The sequence below is a fragment of the Microtus pennsylvanicus genome, chromosome 8, assembly GCF_037038515.1.
Source record: "Microtus pennsylvanicus isolate mMicPen1 chromosome 8, mMicPen1.hap1, whole genome shotgun sequence".
Classification (NCBI taxonomy): domain Eukaryota; kingdom Metazoa; phylum Chordata; class Mammalia; order Rodentia; family Cricetidae; genus Microtus; species Microtus pennsylvanicus.
The window spans coordinates 17,980,539-17,997,660 of record NC_134586.1 but is presented as its reverse complement, the minus strand read 5'-3'; the positions used below and the strand labels follow the sequence as shown (position 1 = coordinate 17,997,660).

General features: G+C 36.6%; 1 protein-coding gene across 10 annotated transcripts; it reads left to right on the top strand.

Annotated features, from left to right (window-relative positions):
• Positions 1-1,363: 1,363 nt before the first annotated feature.
• On the top strand, positions 1,364-13,890 carry LOC142855927 (natural killer cells antigen CD94-like). 10 transcript variants are annotated; one of them, XM_075982577.1, is made up of 10 exons: positions 1,366-1,526; positions 2,388-2,938; positions 5,821-5,901; positions 6,367-6,452; positions 6,993-7,100; positions 8,322-8,414; positions 8,554-8,607; positions 10,426-10,577; positions 11,800-11,906; positions 13,495-13,890. In XM_075982577.1, exons 5-10 carry the CDS (start codon positions 7,094-7,096, stop codon positions 13,613-13,615), a joined length of 534 nt encoding a protein of 177 aa, XP_075838692.1. In that variant the 5' UTR covers positions 1,366-1,526; positions 2,388-2,938; positions 5,821-5,901; positions 6,367-6,452; positions 6,993-7,093; the 3' UTR covers positions 13,616-13,890. The 10 variants fall into 10 exon arrangements, with proteins under 10 accessions (XP_075838698.1, XP_075838696.1, XP_075838697.1 ...); XM_075982583.1 differs by lacking the exon at positions 5,821-5,901 and having other exon boundaries at positions 1,364-1,526; positions 6,336-6,452; positions 10,495-10,577; XM_075982575.1 differs by lacking the exon at positions 5,821-5,901 and having other exon boundaries at positions 6,336-6,452; positions 7,013-7,100.
• Positions 13,891-17,122: the final 3,232 nt, after the last annotated feature.

Sequence of the window (17,122 nt, the reverse complement as noted above, 5' to 3'; positions counted from 1 at the left end):
TTATTATAAACTCACAATCTTAACTAATACTCAATAAATTTGGCATCTACTGGTAAAATACAGATTATTTTGATATCCTCGGAAGTTTCTTAAGCCAAGTTCAGTAAATCCCTATCACTTCCCAGAGCAAATTGCTGTGCTGTTTCTTCACAGTAGCTAAGACATTCCTTTTCTTTGTTTAAAAAAAAAATTGATAAACACAGCGTGTCCTTCCCTATATAAAATTTTTTTCCTGCAGTGTGACATTTTGAGGCTTATTGTTGATAGTGTGTGTTATGAACATTCAGGCAAAGAGTGATGTCCGGCGCTTTAGTTTTCCTGAGCTGGTCTTGAGTGGCCATGGTAGTTCTACCTCTAGGTTAGTGTTTTTAAACATGACATTTTCATCTCTTGCCTATGAAAAATATGAACCTTAAAACAGCTTTTGCCCCCAAAATTTTGAAAATAACTTCACATTTATCTTGCACAATATAGTTTACTCATGTTGAGTTCTACTTCCTTAAAGATATGGTGAGGGAATGTTGTGTGTGAAAGAGCAATCACTGGTGTATTTTAGCTTGATTTTACTTTATTTCTTGACTTTGCGCACAAAACTGTACCTTGATTAGGGTATGTTCCCTGTAATCCTAAATTAGAATACCATTTTTATATTGAAAACTCACTTTGTCTAATCACCACACCATATATGCATACAGCATTTTAGTGTACTAATGATATAGAAAATTATTTTCAGTTAGTAATAAAATTCTGAGATACTGTAAAGTGTTAAAAATGAAAGACAAAATTTCTGCTTGCAAAATAAATTTTTATTCTAAGGTTGTCTTCATGCTAAATTATCATGGGATGGCATAGACACATGGCTGTCTGCTAAACTTGGGTTGATAATAGACTACATTTCAAAGTTCATATTTTAATAGTCTGTGCCAGGTATCAGATTTCTTTTCATCTGATATGAACAGCTTTTTATAAAATCCTGTTCTGGAATTTTTCTGTTCCAATCCTGGTGACAGGAATCCAATGAGAACCCAGGAAGGAGGTAAAGAACTTCCTTTACCTTGAATTCAGTGATTCCATATTTATTTTTAAGTTAGTGGCAACATTACAAATTTTATCAGAGCATTCATTAAACTCTTTTTTTGTCTATGATGTCAGGAACTATATCATATAGTTATGCACAGCATTCTTTCAAATCTTTCTCCAGCCTTTGTCTGTTCATTATCTCCATGCCCACCTCTGAGTCCTCCAGGAGAAGACAGTTAAAGAATCCCATGGAGGCAGTGGGTGTTATTTACAGTCCACAGAATATTTCTTGTTCATTGGGTTATCTTTGTGATTGGTATTTATTTTTACTTTCCTTTTATAGGGTAAATATTTTCATAGGCTCAAGTTTGATGTTGTTTCCTGTGGCCATGCTTTGCCAGAATCACAACACTGTTGCAGTTACAATGATAATGGTCAACCACAACTATACTTGCAATGCTCCCTTGTGGCCCTTCTTTCTTCCCTCCTGCATCTACTGCTACATGGTCAGTGATAATGCTTAAACCCCTTTTAAAACCTTTTGCAGTAGCCTCTTATTTTCAAGCTATAGCATTCCTCCTGTCAATCACCCGCTACTTCTCCCCTAGACCACATGGTCACATTATGGCTCAGGCAGGCAAGAGCTGTTATTTTCAGGTGGTGGTATCTCTGTAGTTAGAAATAGTTAGCACTGTACAGTGAGATGTGTCAGGCCTGCCTTTTATGTGCATGGAGTGTGACTGATCTGTTGATGGAGTCAGATCCAGACAGTGGCTAGGCTCATATCACAATTCAGAGAGGTCCTTTAAAAGCCTATCTCCAGGCCTGGAGAGACGGTTCAGTGGTTAAGAGTGCTTGCTGCTCTCCTAGAGGAGTTGAGCTCAGTTCCTAGCACCCAAATATGGTGGCTCACAATGGCTAAAACCCTAGTCCCAGGTGAATATGATACCCCATTGCCTTCACAAACAATGGTTTTCATGTGGATACACACACACACACACACACACTTAAATAATTTTAAAGAGTTAGTCTCCAAGCTCATTGTAGTCAATGGTAAATGGCCATTGTCTTGAAACCAGGCATACCAGCTTATGCCTGTAATCTCAGCATTTAGGAGGTTGAGACAATTTCTTTCTCCCCTGGACTTTCTATGGAGCTTCATGAAAACCCAATGAAAGTGAAAAAAGAAAGAAACATGCAAAGTGTTCAAGACTCACTCCCCAAGGGAAGGTTTGTGTCCAAAGTCTGTACACTGAGTCCTTTAGAGGGTCTTACTGATTCTTAGTCTTCGGCTGGGGCCTGGTGTGCATTTTGTTCTAAGTTAAGGAATCTGTCTCCTGGTCACATTCCCTCTTCTTTCTGTCCAGGTTTCTTGGCAGACAGCTACCCAGAGAGTAACAAGGTAGGCATTTGCTGAAAGAACAAGAAAGGGAATCTCACCTATCATCTATGGAAGTGCTTGAACTTTGGATGTCAAGAACTGACCAATCAGCCAATCTTGCTGTGATGTTTCGCAATGATGACCCAAAGACTCACCCAAACTCACCACAGCTAAACTATTTTCAGCTACCCAGGAGGTGAGGAGCCATAGCTGCAACATACTCAGGAAGTTCTTATATTTGCTTAGAGGTCCTCTGTGGTGTACTAATATAATCTTTAGAAAAAGTATACATTAGGGACTGAAATTACAAAACAAGTTGCATAGCTTTTCTAGTCTGGCTTAAACATTCTTATACCCTAAACAACCAAGAAGAATGTGAATGTTTTTATTTAAAATATGTTATATTTATGTCATATTCACCTGGATATTTCCATGAAGACATCTCTCTTGTATAAAGTAGTCACTTAGACAGGGTCAGATGCTCAGAAGAAACCTCAATATCTGACAATTGTATGCTGTCACTTCTTCTCATCTAGGGTGAGTAAACTATGCCTGAACGGGGTGAAGGCTGCTGCTTTGTTTTCTTCTTAATTATTTGTGAGAAGAGTTTCTCTGGGTACTTTTAATTCAGTGTGAGTACAGAAACGTGGTAGTGTACTGTGTAATGTCTCTGGTGAGTAACCATGACTAAATCTGCAAACTGACTTGAAAGTGTAAAATGACATTTTTTTCATTTGTTAAAAAAAAGAGGATCAAGTTCCCAAAGTATAACTTAAAAATTACTAGGCATCATATCAGAGGTCAAGTAAAATGTGGTGTTAAATTAAAAGGGCAAGCATTTAAACTGTGTCAAATACTTCCTCATCTGGATGGGAGGTAATGGGTGGCTGTTTCTAAAGGACCTTAAAGAAGTCCAGAAAAAGCTGATGAAAGAACAGCCTTAATGAATTCTTAAAATGTTCTATGGAAAAGTTTAATCACAAAAAGGAACTTGGCTGCTTAATTAAAATGATATCAGAATCTTAAGGTCCAGGAAGAAAGTTGAGAGATAGGAGGAATTCCTTTTTGCTGCGTACATTTGTATTATTCTCTTTTCGTACAAATACTATTGAGGATGACAGCTTTTCCATCAGTAAAAGAATGGAATGTCAAATACTTTATTAAAAATATATACATTCGTATACAAATTTGTATAGACATATTCACATAGGTGTACATGTATATTCAAATAAAGCATATGAGTCAAATACTAAAATTAGAATATAATGTATTAAATTCTCCCCCATTGAAGCAAATCTTTTACACAAAACTGATAAACATTTGTAAAAATTTTTGTTTACCTTATTTTTCTATAAAGAGCCATTCTTTAGATTAACAAAATATTTAGTAATAACCATTTTCTGTAATATGAATGAAGACATTATATGGTCATGATTAAACATATATATACTATTGAACTATGTACGGTTTTGTATATATATATATATATATATATATATATATATATATATATATATGGACACCAATCCACACAAGGTAATGAATGTTTATGAAACTGGCAAGATCTGAGTAAATTTTCTGGATTTTACCAATCTCAGTTTTCTGGTTTTTACTTGCATTCTAGCTATGTAAGATCAACAACGGGGAAATAAAGTCCACAATACAAATGGATTCCCTATACTACTGTAGCTGGTCTATATTTTTTTTTTTAAAAACGAAGTTAACAACATTTTTATAGTCTTGATATAAACATGAACTAACATCATTTTCCCATCCTTCGTTTTTCAAACCCTCTGTTAGATCTCTTCCTAAAGTACAATTCTGTTATATTGTTTAATAAAAGACTTAGCCCACGTCAGAAATGGTAGATGCACTGTTGTTCATGGGAGCCATTATTAATCCAAATTTTATTTTTTACACTACAACCATCGCACACAGATGTGTGTCCCCTGTTCTTGTCTTTCCCCAACAATTATACTTCAGAGTAAACTTTCACATGTAGATTAGCAAAAGCCTCCAGCAGAAAACTCAATCCTAACAGAAAAACCTAAGCAAGGAAACCCAACGAAGCACCACTGGGTTCATCTGCTTGCAATGCTGTGTGCTTGTTTATCAGGATCTCTTTGAGATGATTGCTACCATCTGTTCTTAACAAAGCCAAGCCACAGGGCTGAAAATGGGACCATCAACTGTGACGTTCAAGCCACCCAGAATTTCTTACCCATTGACCACAGAAAGTGTCTTTTTAAACCACTCAGGTACACAGCCGAAGAAGAGAGTTTCTAGATGATTTGTGCATAGGAGTAAGCTTGCATTATTTTGTGTAAGGTACATGTCTTTTAAAAACAAGCAAACTAAACTATAATATTGGAAGTCAAGAGAAGGTCCTAAAATACAGAAAGAGAGAAGTGACTAGAAGGCTAAATTGATAGTGAATTCTAAAAATATTTGTCTCTTGGTTTGTAGGCAAAAGGGGAAATTAGAAAAAAGGCATGTGGTTCACTAAAATTTATGATTAATAAAAGTGGGTAATAACATATTTTAAAATATATCTATATTTCTGTTAAAATGAAATTGACTTAGTCATGAATAAAATCTATTTACTCAACTTTCTTATTGTTTCCTATTTGAAAAAAGATATAAATAAATATATTAGTCGAGACTGTTCCTGAACTCTTGATTCTCCCACCTCCACTCCTCCTGTGGGAACAGGTGTGTGCCATCATACATGGCAAAGATCACAGGCCATAAAGTTAGAAATCCTAATTTGAAAATTAGCATCGCCTCATGAAAATATACAATGTGTAAGAATTTTACCAAGCAAACCCCACTAGAGTGTGTTGGATTTTTCATTATAGTGTTTATAAGAGATTTTATGGCAGGCCAGTCATCTTCCTTTTCAGGAAGCCTCCACAAAGAAGATTGCTTTGCAAGCTGGGTGCACTGTGGGAAACACATCTCTTTAGAAGCAATGAAATGAAAACAAATCTCTCCTTTGGAATGCTTCTTACCAAGACATTTTACAGTGTTAGGTGTACATGCCTAGGAATAGAAAATACCCCATGACTCATATCTTCAGTGGGCATTAGATTCCTTTTCACACCTCTTTCCTCAAGTTTTAAAGATGTTATTAATGTCAGCATTTATTTTGAATTAGTTCTCTGGCAATGGCAGTGGATAAAAGAGTGGGGGAGCAGAGGGAGGAAAATGGAGCATTTGGAAGAATACATGACTATCTGAAACAGATACAGTAAACCTCAATATCCCATTGAGTATCAGTTTGGGTGTTTCTGTAAGTTCTGAGAAATGTTTTAGGTACACAGTTTATTTATAATATATATAAGGATTGGGGTGGGGGGACTATTAACACAGGGAGAAGAAGGCAGAATATAATTGAGATTGTCCTTTCTTTTAACCAGCTACTTGAAGTAGGTCCTGCGGTGGTTAAGTGATTCTGAAAAGTGAGAGAAATAACTGTGTTTATGTTTTCTTGTCTTAAGGTCAGTGTTGCTGAACTATATTAAATTCTGAGATATGTCCATAAAGGTCAGCCTGATGATAATTAGTCAGTACTGTGGATTGCCATTTGTGGGAGCACCAAGGTTTCTAGCAGTTTTAAGAGAAAAAAAATAAAGACCAGATGTACAGGGGTTCATGCAGACATTATTTGGCCAGAGTTCACCAAATATTTAATTGAGATGATTGGGGCAGATGAACTGTTTTAGTGGGGGTAGTAGGAGGGGTGCCACAGTGTGAAAACAATTTAGTTATCTGTGTACAAAAAGGAAACAGACTCAAGTAGAGTTGGTAGTTTAGAGAGACTTAAAAGGAAGGTCAAAAATACGTGTCTGGGGAGTGAGGAAGAGAGAGAGAGGGGGAGAGGTGGGGGTCGGGAGAGCATAGTGGTAGTGATGCTGCTTTCATTCTTTCTGAGTTTGCCTGCTGTGACTGGGTTAACACATCAGGGATCAGAAACACAGAACAAGACGTGGATATTCCAACCAGTCTGTACTAAAGGAGAGAAATGCCAACCTAGGAAGTGCGAATGCAGGTAGGGCTTAGTTTTAAATAAATTTTTTTGTGAGCTTTGGACTGGCTATTAAGCTTACGTAGCCTTAGGCAAGTTAACACTATCTCTCTTAGGTTCCTCACTATCCAATTTGATATCTTCTTTATTAAGCCATCAAAAACAAATATTTTGGCACATAATATATGCTTTAAAATTTTTTGAACACAAAATCAATAAGTATTTGTTGTTATAAAAGTAGAAATTCTGTGTGGAATTTTATAATACTAAGGGAATTTGCCATTGGTTTGTACATCTTACCTCTATTTTCTAAACAGAGTTTTTAGAGACATCTTTGATGTTCACACACTGATAAAAGTTCCCTCCCATCTCCTTTCGCTGTAGTGTTTTTTTTTTTTTTTTTTTTTTGTGACAAAGTCACAGAGAGAATTTCCTGTGCTCTGGTTGCTGGGTCACATTAGAAGCTTGCGGCGTTACTGCTCATCCTACTCCGCATCGGCATGTGAATCCAACAGAGGATTCAAGAGCAGCACCGCAGCACACTATGTCCCTTCCTCTTTTAAGGCTTAATGTCTCCTCCCTAGCTTCCTGCTGAGCTCTGAGATCCACAGCGTTCTTAAGCATAAACACATCTCCTCTGAATCAGCCTTGGACCATCCCTTCTCATGGCAGGTACGTGTGCCCCCGTCATAGCAATGATAAAATAATAACCGGAAATGATGACTCACAGATTGAATAATTTCAGAGCCGGCTTTAATAAAAATAAAACAGAAAGTACATAATCAGCATTGGATATTTTTAGACTTCCCATGCTTCAACGCTCTCTGCATCCACTGTTTTCTTGATTCCACATTTTGGAATTTAAGCATGACTTTATGAAGATAAACCGTAGGCAAACTTTTTCTGAGTTAGTGTGTGGTTTTTGTTAAATTTAGGATGAAACTGAAACTAAATTGTTTAACTCATCAGCATCATGTTTCTACTACGGGAATAAAGAATGCCAAGTAATAAGGACACAAGTCTTGCAAATTTATAAATTTGCTTTCTGTGCTGCGGCCTCTTCACTGAAACCTCGTACTGTTAGTGGCAGCACTTATTTTTGACAGTAATCTAATGCTAAGAGAGAGTCATCTAATATGGAAATGTTTCAAGCAATAAGCAAGTGGATTTGGGTATGAGTTATGGTATTGTTGAGAAAGCAGAAAGTCAAAGGTATCATAAGTCAGAGTGCTGTGGACTGAACTCAGATCCTCAATCCATACATCATTGTGGAACCTCTCGCCACACCAGTGTTTTCCTGCAGACCTCTGCAAGTCACTAGTCCGAGTGTGGTCTGCATTCAGACTTGGAGAGAACACATTCAGTGATGGTATTCTCCTGACAAGGAGGGAATATGATAAATGACAGACTCTGATTGTGACACTATTCTGTTAGATTTCTGTCAGGCACTTACTAGCTTTATAACAGAAGAAAATAACATTGTGATCAATCTTTATTTTTTTTCATCTCTCTAAAGCAGAATTTCAAATCCATGGTATTGCTGAAAGGAAAAGAATTGTCTGTTTAGCAAGCCCACTAGGCACCATGACTGCTTGTTGATCTATTCTTACTGTAGAGAAAAATTTCACTACAGATTTAAAGAGTTAGTGGCAAATGATTCTAATGATGCAGAAAATACATATGAATAACCACATCAAAGAATAAGGTACATCACATCAAAAGATTGCTGTTGGATGGAGTTCTGAAGCAACGTTTTCATTCCCCAGTGTTTCACTGGAGAGACATCTGTACCATCATAAAAAAGATTTGGGTTCTTTCTTTTCTTAAGAACTTCATTTTCTATGTTTGTACTTTAATCTGTTAGTTGTTAATATATATGGTATTTTTCTATAGTTTCTAGGATCAATCTGTGGAGGCTGATGTCTGTGATCTTTGGGATAAAATGTCTTTTGTTGATGGTTACTTTGGGAGTTTTGATGAAAAACTGTAAGTATTTCTATGCAATTCTATAGAAAAAAATCAAAATTGTAATGAACTAATTTAATAATGAATTTTTAATTGTTTAAATGTATAATATTTTATTTCATAAATACATGCCAAACTAATCTTTAATAATGTCTTACAGCATTTACTATACAGAGTATTCAACCAACACCTTCTCCAACTTCCGTCGAAGAAGGTAGGTTCCATTTTTTTTTTCACAAATATAATTAATAGGGCCTGGAGAGACGGCTCAGTGGTTAAGAGCATTGTCTGCTCTTCCAAAGGTCCTGAGTTCAATTCCCGGCAACCACATGGTGGCTTGCAACCATCTGTAATGAGGTCTGCTGCCCTCTTCTGACCTGCAGACATACTCACAGACAGAATATTGTATACATAATAAATAAGAATAAATATTTTAAAAAATATATAATTAATAGAGAAAAAGGCAGAGTGGTTCACTCTCATGTACAATAACATGGTTGCACTCAGTAAAATTGTCTCATTGTATTGTGCTGCAATCTAAGGAAAACAAAATCACACTGAATTGTGTGTGTTAGCCTACTTAAGAAGTTCTTTAAGTAGACACTGCATAAAGAAGATATTCACTTTTTCCTCATAGTTTTAGAAATTTTGGTCATATTGTACCTATGCCAAGACAATGCAGCACGGTGGAAGCATGTGTGAGTGCAGAGCATTTCATGTAATGGCTAGAAACCAAAGAGAGGAAGAAGATGAATAGGAGGGTTTCGATTCTCCATTCAAAGCCCATTTCTGTACTCTGAAAGAGAGCTACCATATTCTACATTTAAAGGGCTGTATGACGGCCTCATTGCACCAAATTGGGTGCCAGTTTTCTCATGGATAGGCTCTGGGGAAGATTCCAGGTATAACGTCTAGCAAAACATTTTTGTAAATTTTATGAAAAGAGAAGATAAAGTCTGAAATGCCAGATACATGTTCCTTAAGGAGTGCTCATGAATAATTAATAAGTATAATTAAACGACAATAAACATTGTAGAAAAATCTCATTTTTGTTTGCCAGTAACCTTTCCTTTCATATTCTTTCCTCTCTTGAACTTCTGTGATTCAGAATACAGTGTAGACATCTCTGTAATTATAAACATTACTTACTCTCAAGAAAAAGCCATCAACTCCATTTTACTATTATTTTTCAAATGCTTCCCAAGTTTGTAACTTTCTGATCATACAGCTAACTTTTCTTATTTGAATTTAGTATGATTTATGTGGTGAAGATTTGAGTGCTTACTATGTGTCATGACGTTTATTACAAAGGAAGAGAGATGGTGAGAGGAAACACTGTCAGCCATAATCTTTCCATCAGTGTTCAAGCTATTTGGTTTATTTATCCTTATTTTTTAATGTTTTTTTCTTTTCTTATTTATTAAAAATTTCCACCTCCTCCCATCCTCCCATTTCCCTCCCACTCACCCTATTCCCCCTCCCTTTCGCTCTCCAGTCCTAAGAGAAGTCAGGGTGCCCTGCCCCGTGGGAACTCCAAGGCCCCACCTCCATCCAGGTCTAGGAAGGTATGCATCCAAACAGACTAGGCTCCCCAAAAGGCAGAACATGCAAGAATTCTTTCAAAGTATTGTATCCTTCTCTGACTCAGGAAATTGGTAGAGGACTCCGTTGTAAGCCAGTTTTGTCATATTAGTCCTGTGTTCACAACAATGCTCAGCTGTGGGTACCTCCTCAAAGTCATCTTCTGACTACCACTCCATCCTGTTCTCTGCTACCTGCTGGATTTCCTTTTCCTTCTCATCTCATTATCTTTGAACATAACTAGGGATGGAAAATTATTTAATTTTGAATATACCTTTAGAATGTCCTCTCCATGAAGCAGAGTATTTGGATTAATAGTCCCAAAATGTGGTGTGTATAACTTATTCTGAAGGAATATTTGAAGAAAAAAATGAATAGTTAGCAAATATTTTTTGAATATAAAGTAGCATCAAAGAAGTTGGAATCTGTAATGACATGTTTTGTCTTTTAGTTTCTGAATGCTGTGCTTGCCTAGAAAAGTGGGTTGGATATCAATGTAACTGTTACTTCATTTCCAAAGAAGAAAAATCTTGGGAAGAGAGCAGAGATTTCTGTGCTGCTAAGAATTCCAGTCTTCTTCATCTCAAAACTAGAAATGAAATGGTATGTACTTCACTTTTGTTTCTTACATTCTTTATTACCTATGAACATGTGCTGCCCAGCTGAGCTGAGCACTCTGACGGAAGTCTTTATCACCAAGTAGACTGTGATGTTTCCTGAGATCCTCAGTTTGATATACCTTGAATTATTCTTTGAAAGTGTACTAAAATAAGCATCAAAGATTTGTAGTATGGGGTAATTTTTGAATAAATTAGGAGCTAATGTGCAGCTCCCCAAACTTTTCTAGAATTAGTAGGCTTTTAACTTTCTAGAATTAGTAGGCTTTTAACTTTCCCAATAGAACCACGAGAAAAATTTTTAATTATTATTTATTGGAACAGAATACTTAATCTCTTTCATGTGTTATATGACTTTTTGCCATCTTTCTGGAACGTAATGTAGAACGAACAGTGGATCATATGAACATAAAATCACTTAGATTATGATTGTTGTTATCATGTGTTTCGTAGAGGAGTAAACCTAGGTAATGACATGCCAAACAAATATTCTACCACTGTGCCATATTCCCAACCTGGATGTAATGGGGAGGGCCTTGGACTTTCCACAGAGCAGGGTGCCTTGCTTTCTCTTAAGATAGGAGGGGAGTGGGGAGGAGGGTGTGAGGAGGGAGTGGGAGGAGAGGAGGAAGTGGGAATTTGGATTGTTTTTTTTGAAGTAATAAAATAAAATAATATTAAAAAAGTGTTTTACTGTGTGTTTGAGACAGAGGTACTCATCTCTGGCTTACCTTTAAACTCTCAAACAAAGTGAAACTCTGCTTCAGTCTCCTGAGCACCAGGGATTACAGGTCTGAATCACCAGGCTCCTCTTGGAAATCATTTAATTCTTATGAAGAAATTCTCACACTCTCCGTGGTCTGCTCAGATTAAAGAGGTTATAAGTATGGGGGTTATCTCTCAAGATGTTCTCATTAGGGTTGCATTTGATCATCGATCTTCCTAAAGGAGGTTGATGATGTACCATGGAGTCTCATGCTCTTTATGACAATTTTCAAGTTTTAAGAAGCAAGATTTTGTAGTGTTTTTTCACATGAGTCATTTACCACAAAGGTAAATAAAAACTTTAAAGCATGTGACTATGCCTCCCAAATCAGAAGTTCAAAAAGATTTCAATTTGAGTTTTTTTTTTCCTGAATGCCTTTTAAAATGGGTGTTGATCTCAGAGTACATTCAGACTTGGTTATCTTGTTCTTTCTGCCTCTAAGCAGAATTTTATGAGCTCCAGCCAAATCTATTTCTGGATTGGAATGCATTATCATAAAGAACGGCATGCCTGGCTATGGGAGGATGGCTCAAGCCCTTCAAAAGATCTGTAAGTTTCTGGCTATTGAGGAAGGTTTTGGGGGCATATTTTTATGGATATATTCTAGCTATGAGGACTGAAAAATCACTGCCAGGTACTCAGAAGTTCAAATATGTTGTGCAGAGCCTGAGAATATATAAAAACGCCAAAGGACAAACAGGATTGGTCCACCCAAAACATTCAAGTTCACGTTCAGGTAACATGAAAGTTGTATACTTGAGACCCTAAGAAAATTTTCTTTGCTGTCTTTTCCTTGCTGTAAGATAATAGAAAACACCGGATGTGTCTATGCGTGCTCAGGTGGTCTCAGATACAGGCATGCCCAGAGAACACAGCAGGTTCATTTTTGCTCTTCTAATGAATTCCACTATTTTTCTTATCATCTTTAAATATTCAACAACTATTTTCTGTAAAAGTGTTTTTCTTGGATCTCATTCTCATTCACAAACATTAAATCTAAAGACTTATACAGTGACTAAGTTTGTGCTCTTTCCTCGTAGCTTAGGTCAACTCATAGATTTTCTCTCATGCAGTGTAATCTTATTGCAGTTTTCCTTCTCTCAACTCCTCCCAGATCCTTGCTCCTTCTCAAAAAAAATATCTATACAAACCACAATTAAGAGCAGACCTAATGCCTAGCAGTTGTTGACCAACACGAAGCAGCACAAAGGAGTTCAGTGGCAGAGAGATTTTGTTGCTGTTGTTTGTTTGTTTCATAATGTCTTGTCAGGGTACTTTTTCCTAACCTTTCAGATTTTTTTGTGTACATATTATGTTTCCCACCTTATTTTTCAGGGTTTTCTGTATGTACTAATGTGTGTTTCAGTATCTATATATGCCTCTTCTGCTTTTGCTTTGGTTCTTCTTCTTCTTCTTTTTTTTTTTGGTCATATTTCTTTTTTTTAAATATTTATTTATTTATTTATTATGTATACAATATTCTATCTGTGTGTATGTCTGCAGGCCAGAAGAGGTGGTTGTGAGCCACCATGTGGTTGCCGGGAATTGAACTCAGGACCTTTGGAAGAGCAGGCAATGCTCTTAACCACTGAGCCATCTCTCCAGAGCCCTTGGTCATACTTCTTAACCAAATAGGGAAGACCAACATATTATCAAAAACATTTCTGGCCAGACGTGGTGGCACACACCTTTAATGCCAGCACTAGACAGACAGAGGCAGGGATATGTCTCTCAGTTTCAGGCTGGACTGCTCTGTGAGTTCCAGGTCAACTAAAGCTATATCCCAAGACCTTGTCTCAAAACAAAGCAAAGCAAAACAAACAAACAAAAGAGCAACCCAGACATTTGTGAAAGAGGTGAAAAGGCAACAAAGAAACAAATAACAAAACCACACCTGGAATATATTCTCTGGTCTTAGTGCTGTGGCCAGTGAGGAATCAACTGAGTTTTATGCAATTCTGTACTTCAGAGCTGTGAAAGTTTGCTGTAAGGCAACAAAACAATACCAAATACACCCCCCCCAATCACTTGGTTAGTAAGTATCTCACGCAAATGTTATTGCACATTTTGAGCTGATAAAAATTACCTTAAACATCCTTACTGTTTTTCAAATGTTAACTTTTTTTCTTCATTACAGATTTCCAGAGTTCTCATATAACAAGACAAAGAACTGCGTTGTATATATGCCAAGCAAAACTATTTCCATCGAACCCTGTGAAAATAAAAACCATTTCATCTGTAAGCAACTGCCTATTTAAATAATTCTTAAGGCAAAGGGTATAGTCAAGAGAGGTCCAGGATTAGTTCACTATTACTTAACTCTCACAATATTACTACCTTTTCATCTTGAGTTGGTAGAATGTTTCTGCATGCTATCATTTTCATACATTTGAACCCAAGTATTTTATGCTTGTTGGATTTTTCACACCTGTGCATAAAATTAGGATGAATCAAGGTAGAGAGTTTTTATAAATATTTTGATTTAATGCATGCTCAATATGCAATATAATTTAATTCACATTCTTGTAAAGTTTTCTTGGAAACAGAATAAAATTTATTCCAAACCAAGTCATATGTATTCATGTGGTTTTAGTGTTTATATCGGAACTGAATTGAACCTGGGGATGAGTTTGAGGGATACAATCACTTCATGACAGTAATTCTCGTCAACCATGAGCCTGGGAGTGGGTTTTTTCCATGTCTTTTCTCCTTCATAAGTTCTTCATATTTTAAGGTTTTTGTTATAGAAGTCTTACATATACTTAAGTTTATTTCTATTTTTGTTTTTTCAAACTATTGTTAATAGGTTTGTTTTTTCTGATTTCTCAAGAAATCACAATTTCTTTATGAATATTTAGAAAAGCTACTGAATCTATTTTGATTTTGAGTCCTGTTGAATGTTGAAGATGTTTCTTACATTCAAGAATTTTCTGGTGATATTTTTAGTGTCTTTTAAGAACAGAAGCATACCATCTGCAAACTAACATGATTTGACTTATTCTTTTTTTAAGCACAAACCTTTAATTTATTTTTCTTGGCTTACCTCTAAGACTTCAAGCACTACATTAAGTAGCAGAGACCCTTGTCCCATCCCTGATGTTAGAGGAAACGATGTCAATTTATCTCCACTTACTGTTATTTTGGCTGTGGGTTTGTCATGTATTAAGCCATGTATTATACTGACATGTGCTCCCGATATTTCTGATTTATCAAAGATTTGAATTGCCATAAGAAGCTGAACTTTGTCAAAAGGCCTTTTCTGCATCTATACAATTGATAAAAAATAACCTGCAAAAAAATTATAGACAATTTGATTTTAGTGTGTGCTCTAAAAGTTGAGTATGTTTTGTGACAAATAACAAGATCTGCACCAATGCTGCACTGGGAAATTTCCTTCCATGTAACATCCAGGTTGATAAGTATGGCCAAAGCAACTGAACAGAAGGAGAGTTTGTCAATTCTTAGGCTAGACCACCAGACAGCACTAGATACTTTCCTTTCTATAACCTTGGTTGATCTGGGAGAACCTAGGTAGAGCACCATTAGCAGCTCTGCTGAGCAGACTGTGTAAGGCAGAAAGACTTTAGGGCAGTCTGCAAGGATTGACGTCTGCTTTCATCATCTATGTAATGAGCAAGCCTTCTTTGCAAGTACTCTGTAGCCCAAATCAAACTTTCAAATGACCCTAGCCCAGTCAGGGTCTTGGTGACAATTTCATGCCTTGGTCACTTCCAGTAGGACTAGGAAAATGGGTCAGATATTAATTCCCTTTGCCCCTCATTAGCATGTTTCTGGTGGTGTCAGCCAAATATAACTTATCTAGAATAAGTTGCTATAAAGATACAAATAGAAAAATCAAAGTAACTGTACTCCACCAATCACATCTAAACAACCAACTAAGCCAGTCATAAACCTAAAATCAGCAGTCAAACTTCAGTAAGTTAGCAAATTAATCAAATTATATGAACCAAATCAAGTAATAGAGACTTACACAAATAGTAACTAGTTAAGGAGATGTAAGAGATGTAAAGCTACACTTTCAGCATGAATAGGACAAAAATATTTAGAAGCAAATTAAAAAAAGCTATTAGAAACTTATGCAAAAACCTTACCAAAAGATGGAAAAGTATACAAGAATATAATGATATTTATTTTTGAATGTTTTCAAATTTATTTCAAATAAATTCAAAAATTTATTATTTTTAAGGAAATGAACCATTCCCAATAGACACCTAGTGACATATTTGACGGAGATGAGCAATTTGACATGGATAATATGTAAAAATAACCACAGAGCAGCATGGGTGTGGGAGATGTGGTCTCCTCTCTCCTGCCCATCAACACCAGAGGCATGTGGAAGATCTGGCCCTGAGGTCATATGAGTGCCCGCCCCCCCCAGCTGCAGCACCACAAGGGAAAAGGACCTGAACCTAGGCAGCACAAAAGAACCAACCCTGTTGGAGGAGGTATTGTGAACTAGCCAGCAGTGAGTATGGGAGAACTGTTCCCATTACTTATCTGTCATGTGGTGACACGGGCTGGGAAGAGATGCTCTCTCCCATCCTCCCATCCTTTAGTCCACCAACACCCATCAATCCCTAAACAGGTGAGAGAGCTGACCCTGAAATCTTAAAAAGGGGAAACCTGTTCCTACCTCTCATTAGCTGCAGCACTTGGGAGAGTGACCCCTGCACCATGCCTGGGCAGTACAGTAGAGATGATGCTGAAAGAGTAAGTTGGGAGAACTGTAGGAGGGAGAGAGAGCTGCTTGTTGGTTCCCGGCCACTTAGTCCCAAAATAAACACAACACAGGGCAACAACAGGACATCCAAGAGGAGTTCCAGTCAGGGCCCAGCTTTGCTAGGTCACAGAAAACAGAGGCCTCAAACCAGACTCTGTAATGCACACTTCCATGTATAGACATGTGGACAATAGGGTTTATTGTGTCACACTACAACTTCCATGATGAGATTGATTCCCCCATTTTCTCTTCTTTTTTTCTCTTAAATTATATTATATTATATATTTTTTTGAGGGGTGGTTGCAAGGGCATAGGGTGAATACGAAGGGACAGGGAAATAAATGAGATGGAGAATGCATGATGTCAAAGACAGAAAGAATAAATAAAAGGAAAGTTAAAAAAAGTCACAGAGATTAAACAGACTGAAAAGTTACAACTGTGATAAGCAACAGCCATCTGCTAAATGTGGGGATGCATTTGCAAGTATTAAAATAGAGGGACCAAGGGAAGAGGCTATAAAAGCCCCAAATAGTCTGGATTTCATATACAACAAAGGTGCATAGACTGTACATGAATAAATAAAAAAAATCTTTTTTGACAGTGTTAGCTTTTCTAACCTATGAGCAAGTGTTCTCAATCCTTTATTTATGTTGCTAATTTCTCAACACATACCTCGAGTTTTGGCAGGGATGATTTAGACTCTTTTTCATGCATTTGTCAGTATTTGAGACAATTGGAAATAGACTTCATGCATTTTTATTTCCTAAAGATTTGTCAACATGAAATTAAAAGTTATTTCTAATTTTGAAAAGTGAGAATGGTAGTACCACTTGATATTAATTTGAAAATTTTACCTAACAAAGTGAGACAATTTTAATAATATAAACCTAAAATAGAATGAAACCAAACTGTATATTTGTATGTGTGTGTTTGTGTGTGTGTGTGTGTGTGGTGCAATCATTTCTCACAAATTACTATCCACATTATAGTTGTGGTAGTTTGAATGTAATTTGCCCCAATAAGA

Excerpts from the sequence above, each read along its gene's own strand:
- LOC142855927 (XM_075982578.1), top strand. Across the intron at positions 8,608-10,425 it reads TCCAACTTCCGTCGAAGAAG|TTTCTGAATGCTGTGCTTGC; the intron begins GTAGGTTCCATT and ends TTTGTCTTTTAG. Across the intron at positions 10,578-11,799 it reads TCAAAACTAGAAATGAAATG|CAGAATTTTATGAGCTCCAG; the intron begins GTATGTACTTCA and ends TCTGCCTCTAAG.